The sequence below is a fragment of the Neolamprologus brichardi genome, chromosome 14 (genome assembly GCF_056152115.1).
Source record: "Neolamprologus brichardi isolate AB-2024 chromosome 14, ASM5615211v1, whole genome shotgun sequence".
Lineage (NCBI taxonomy): Eukaryota > Metazoa > Chordata > Actinopteri > Cichliformes > Cichlidae > Neolamprologus > Neolamprologus brichardi.
This window is the reverse complement of record NC_142117.1, coordinates 23,058,911-23,065,000: the sequence shown is the minus strand read 5'-3', so window position 1 is coordinate 23,065,000 and position 6,090 is coordinate 23,058,911. Positions and strand designations below refer to the sequence as shown.

General features: G+C 43.0%; 1 protein-coding gene across 1 annotated transcript in view; it reads left to right on the top strand.

Annotated features, from left to right (window-relative positions):
• The window catches only part of arhgap35a (Rho GTPase activating protein 35a), a 63,516-nt gene that overhangs the window by 52,516 nt on the left and 4,910 nt on the right, over positions 1-6,090 (top strand). Inside the window, exons 4-6 of the mRNA XM_006795397.3 lie at positions 2,040-2,117; positions 4,245-4,376; positions 5,903-6,008. Coding sequence (XP_006795460.2) covers positions 2,040-2,117; positions 4,245-4,376; positions 5,903-6,008 — 316 coding nt within the window. The remainder of the gene's footprint in view (positions 1-2,039; positions 2,118-4,244; positions 4,377-5,902; positions 6,009-6,090) is intronic.

Here is a 6,090-nt window from a genome sequence, read left to right as displayed (position 1 = left end):
GCTTTCTCAGCGTGGTAGTCGCAGTGTGCTCTGCTCATGGGTACTGAGGTGATGAATGTGTCTTAGCGTGTGCAGGCATATCTGCCGGCCCTACAAGCCTCCATAGCGACGAAAAGGGCAGCACCCAGCGACCGCTCGTCTCCATGGTGAACTATGAAATCAGCCTCTGGGCTGCTGAACCCTGAGAGAGACTGGGATCTGGGCTGATGTGGGATCAGCTGGAGTGGTGTCAGATAGTAACACTCTGCAGAATCGCAGCGTCTAACACGGGGGGAACATTTATCGCACTCTCGGTTTGTGTGATTGCAGGCCCACAGGCATTTTTGACCATTTGATTGCTCCTGGAAGCTAACAAGTCACCACAGATTAGTGTAGTTTAGGTTTTTATTCTGGTTTAAAATGTGTGTGCAGTGCTTAAAGGTATATGCACCAAAGCTGACAATAATTCATTTGTTGAATATACACTGTTTTATAAATCGGAAAAGCCTTAAAAAGGTCATTACTATATAAGAAAATGTCTGAGGGGGCAGAAAAAAACTCCGCCCCACCCAGAAGTGATTTTATCAGGAGGACAAGGAATTTTTTTTCCACCTTCTATAGCCACTAGCTTCTTCTCATTGTCCCCTAACCTCCCTCAGAAGTGTGTTTTGGAGTTTTCCATCCCTCTGGTTAGCCCTCCTTATCTTAATCCCTTTATTTTTTCTCATTCTCTCTTTCATCAGTCTTGACTATGCATCCTCACACTCCCCCAGTGGCCATCCCATCCTCGGGTGCTTTTTCTATTTTGCACCTATCTCTCCCTCACCACACCACTACTACACTGCTCCCTCTCCATATCTGTCCTCCCATCCCTGTTTTCCTAGTGTCTGGCTCGAAAGGCTTTTGTGGGTAATTGATTGGTAGGAGGGGAGGAGATCAATGTTGTATGCCTTGACTGAGAGCTCTCTCATTTCCTCCCTGCCTGTTCCTTTCAGGCCCCATTTTTTTTCTGCCACTCCCCATCTCCTTTACTCCCTCTGGATTGCTCTTTGTCTTCTTAGATTGCCACCAATGTGTCAGCGAATAGAGGATTTTAAGGATGTAGATTTTGGGGGGGAAAATATATTAATTAACCAAAATGAAGTGCACTTTCATTTATGCTGGCACTCCATGTGGCTTTCTGTCCCACTTTGGCTTGTTTGCAGTTTTTCTAATTTGTTCATTAGGTGTGTGTGTTCTGGACTACTAGCAAACTTTCTAATATGTAAAGAAAGTGTTTGCCATAGTTGGTATGAAAAATCAGTGCATTTGTCAAAAATTATAGTAGGTTATATTAGAATAGATTATTGCAGTAAACAGATTATAAAATCCAACAGCCTGACATAACAAGCATTTAATTGGCTACCTCAATCATGTTGCATTAGTGCGCACCTGCTGTGAGCCATTAAATGTCTTGAAAAACACAAATTTAAACAGTAGGCAATAGGAGCAGTAAGGCTTGTAGGAAAAGTAGCACTCATTGCTACTCTTTTGTCTTGTGTTCGTGGTTTGAGATCTCATGTTTGAGGGATTCATATTTGCTACCATTCTTTATCGGTCTGTTCAGAATGTCAAATCATGACTTGGAATTTTAGCTGGATTTCATTGCTTTTCTTATAAAGTACATATTATTGTGGTTGAGTTTAGGCTGCAAATTGACTTTAAGTTGGAGAGAAAAAGCTTGTGAAAAACAAATTACACTTTCTCATGTTATTTTATAGCATTGTGGCACTAAGATGGCCTGGATTTCTCACAATGGACCAATGGGCTATTAGCAGACCTGCAGGAGTGCTTTATGGGGTTAATAAATTGTGCTAATAGTGTGTTTAGATTGAAGGGGACATAGGCAATAAGCACAGCTTTCAGTAGCTGTACTTTTTCTCACTTCTGAGTGCATTTATGCACTCCACAATTCTGTTATTTCAGCAGCTCCCACGTATAGTTGACACTTGTTGCAAATTAAACATATGAAAATAACTGTGAGCTAATACCATTTCTCTCTTTCTTTCTCTTTCCACCAGGCCTGAACACGGAGGGCATCTACAGGGTCTGTGGGAACAAGGCAGATATGGAGAGCATGCAGCGGCAATTTGAGCAAGGTGTGTTACTTTGTGCCTACTGTACTCACACGTACATGTGCACATATGCCTCAGATGCACACCTACAGGTGTGTGTATGTCTGCTTCTATCTGTTACAATCTTGTATCACCTTAATTAACCTTGGAGCATTCATTCTTCTGAGGGAATTGGCCTTCACTTCCTCTTAGATTACTGCCTCCTCCACCGTCTACCTGCTTCTCTGCGCACTTGCAGCTTCACTTGGTACAAGAGCCCTCGATGTGCGTCTCCATGCGTGTGGCTGTCTGGTGTGGGCAGTTAATTGCCTGCAGATTGGTTTGGTTAATGAAGCTTGCAGCTGCCGAGATAGATGGCGCAGAAAGATGGCTCGTGTGTGTGTGTATTCATGCATCCACGGCTGGTTGAGGTTAAATCCTACTCTGGTAATCAGAGTTGAAACCCAGTGTTGAATCATTCTGAGCCTCAGGCTGATGGGACAAGACAATTACAGGTGAAGCTACAGCGCAGCTGTCTCATAGCAGTGCTGAAGATGGCACTTCGTCACTTCCACAAATATTCAGATAACTCATCACAGGTGAAGCAGCATCACAAGCTCTATGCTTGGAAACTCTAAAAGTGGGAGCTCAAATCAGACTTTCAAGAACTTGTTAAACTGAAGCTGTGAGACTTGTCTGTTTGCCTCTTTTTCTGCACATACTACCTTTGTAAAGTAACAAGTTATCAGAAAATGGCTTTTTAAATTAAGTCTCCCACACACACACTCTCTGGGAGAGTGGTGCTCTATTGGTTTTGCTCTCTGGGCTTTTTCTTTGCTCAAATTAACTTTACAATTATCTGTCGTTGATTGTTCTATTTAACTGCGTTTATTAACTAAAATGATTTGTGGTACATCAACAGAAATGCTATTTGATATAGTTTACTTTGATATTTATATCAAGTAAACTATGAAGTGAGAAGTCTGTTTGGCCAGCCTTGTCTCTAAGATGTGTGACAATGGAAGCATCTAGGAAAATTGGCATTATGAAGACCTAGCAAATTGAAGTGCATCATCATATTACACAAAAATTATTTATATCATCTCCCATTATTTCTACAAGGCACTGCTGTTAATGGGAATACATCTCGGAAAGTTTGAAATAATGGCTAAGGTTTACAAGATGATACTGAAACCTGCTATGATCTATGGTTTGGACAGGAGGTGGGACTGCAGGTGGCTGGGTTGAACAGGCTAAGATTTTCACTGGGAGTGACCAGGAAGGACAAGATTAATAATGAGTACATCAGAGAATCATCTCAGCAAGAATTAGACCTAGTTTAGACAAGTGCAGAGGAGGGATGGTGAATATATTGGACAAAGGATGTTAAAGATGGAGCTGCCAGGCAGGAAGAAAATAGAAATACCACAGAGAAGGTTTATGAATGTAGTGATATCGTGATATGAAGAGGATTGGTGTGACAGAAGGGGATGCTAGCGATTGGGTGAGACGAAGATGGACCCCTAAAAGGAGCAGCCAAAAAAAAAAGAATAAGCCGCCACCACACAAAGTTTTAAAAAATTCAAGATTGCATGATGTCATATGCTGCTGTATTGAATTTGTGTAGTTTTATATTCAAAGGTGAGTACAATAAGCAAAGAAAAAAAATAGCAGCACAGAATGAAAAGTTAATCGGTTCCATGGATGCAAAGAAGTATTGATCAAACGTATTGACGGATTGGCCAAAAGGATAACACTGATAATCACACAACAGTGGCCTCAGTTCGGTGAATGAATTTTGCACTGGCTAGGCTATATCTTCAAAGACGGCACAAAGAGCCGAAAGACAGTTCAGCTATTTTTCATAATAGAGATTACTCTTTCCCTGCAGCAGAGGGGGACTAAATAATGAGGAAAACGATAAATATTTATGCATCCCTACGTGGTACCATTTTGTTCACTGTCCTCAAATGTATTAAATTGCCTTCTTTTACTTGTGTGGTCCAGGGATAAAGCATTAATCTCATGATACCGGCGTGATGACTAGATGAAATTAAAAGAGTTATTTTTTCTTATACATTATATGCATGCACAGTTGTGATGTATATATTTGGCATACATTTGTCTTGCATTTAAAATGTCGAATTTCCTTTTAATTTTTTTCCCCCTCAGACCACAGCCTCGATCTGGTGGAGAAAGACTTCACCATCAACACAGTGGCAGGTGCCATGAAGGCCTTCTTCTCTGAGCTACCTGACCCTCTGGTGCCCTACAGCATGCAGACAGAGCTGGTGGAGGCCTTCAGTAAGTCCTGGGGCTGTGGGGACGGTGAGGTTGAGGCATGTGTGGGGAATTCTGCACTAAAACCCGAGGATGGATTGGATTTTGCCTGAAATCCTTTCCCCTTCATTGTAACTTTTCTTTAACCTAACAAGCAATACTCCTGCAATCCAAATCCACCCATGGGGAGAATTGGATTTGTCACTTGGTAAAGGGCTGGAAACGGGAGGAGGAGAAATGGATGGAGGGGAGAATATTTAAGGCTTTGAGAAGGAGGATGCGGGGCTGATTGCGCAGCGTGATGAGGGATGCAGGAGCACTAGGGTCTGGATGAAGTCATGAGAAAATATGTTAGATAAACGAGAGTGCCCCTGCCCTCTCCACAGCCTCGCTTTTTCTCTTTGTGTCCTGTAATCTGTCAGAATGGAGATTTAAAGCATAGCTTAGTCTTGCATCACGCCAGAGAGATTTAACCCTGGGCCGTGAGGCTGCTGTCACTCACCGAGCTCTGCATCCCATGTCTTTGAGTGTGTGTGTGTTTGTTTTCTAACGCCCCCAGCGTGACCTTTCAGCCGTGACAGAGACCTGATAAAGCTCCTGCAGTCTGTACCACAATAGAGGAAAAGAAGTGAGGGTGAAAGAAGAAGAAAAATGATGGTAGAGTTGGAGATGAGAAAGGCGTCATTTGTGGAAAATAGCAAATTGGGGTTAGCAGAGAGGTGGAGAAAAAGGCGACGGAGAGAAAAGCTGGTGGGTGGATTTTTGGTGGCTATTGTCATGGTGACATTACTTTAAATAAGCTGTAAGGGACTTGAGTTAAGTTTTGATCACTCGTGATGGATGTAGAGCGGGAGGAAACTGTGACTGTGTAAAGTCATTCGGTCCCAGATCTGTTTTTGATCCACACTGACCTCATTGTGGGAATACAAACTCAGATTGTGCGATTGTAAATCATGTTTGTGATGTGCAGGAGAACATCTGCTGTTTCTCGCTGCTGCTCTCTGCCTCACTCGCACGCACACACATACACACACACAAACTCCCGCACTCTCAATGGACTGTGTTAGCCGGTGACGTCAGTTTGTCTGACTCACTCCTCACTGCCATCAGGCTTAACACACCCTGAGTGTGTGTCAGTGTGCGAGTGTGTGTGTTGCTGTAAGCTGCAGGACACTGTAATGGGTGTATGCATGGTGTATTTCTGCTGCAGTGTGTGCGGTTCTTGTCCAATGTTTTTTTTTTTTTTCATATTATTTTTATGAATCTAGGCTGGAGTCTGTTCAAATATTTTGTTTTTTTCAGGGAGAAAATTTTATATTAGGATGAAATCAATGTGTCCTGCACAGACCTCTGCTTTTAGAGCTGAAATTGCCTCCCCTATGCTCTTCAAGCTCTCTGCTATTCAGTTGTGCTCTCCCCATCCCTTCCTAATCTTTCTTTACTCTCCACTCGCTCTCCACTGACGTCTTCTCCTCAAATTCCTCTAATCTTGTCTTTCAGACACTTTTCTCCCTCCTGCTAACCTCCCGTCTCTCTTTGCCACCATTCAGAGATCAACGACAGGGAGCAGCGCTTCCAGACGATGAAGGATGTTCTGCGCCGCTTCCCTAAGGAGAATTATGAGGTCTTCAAATATGTCATCAGCCACTTGAACAAGTGAGTGAACGGTGGGGGTCAGAGATGGCTTCTGGCGACTGTGCTGACTACACCACTGGTCAGACAGTCAAGTGACCCAAGG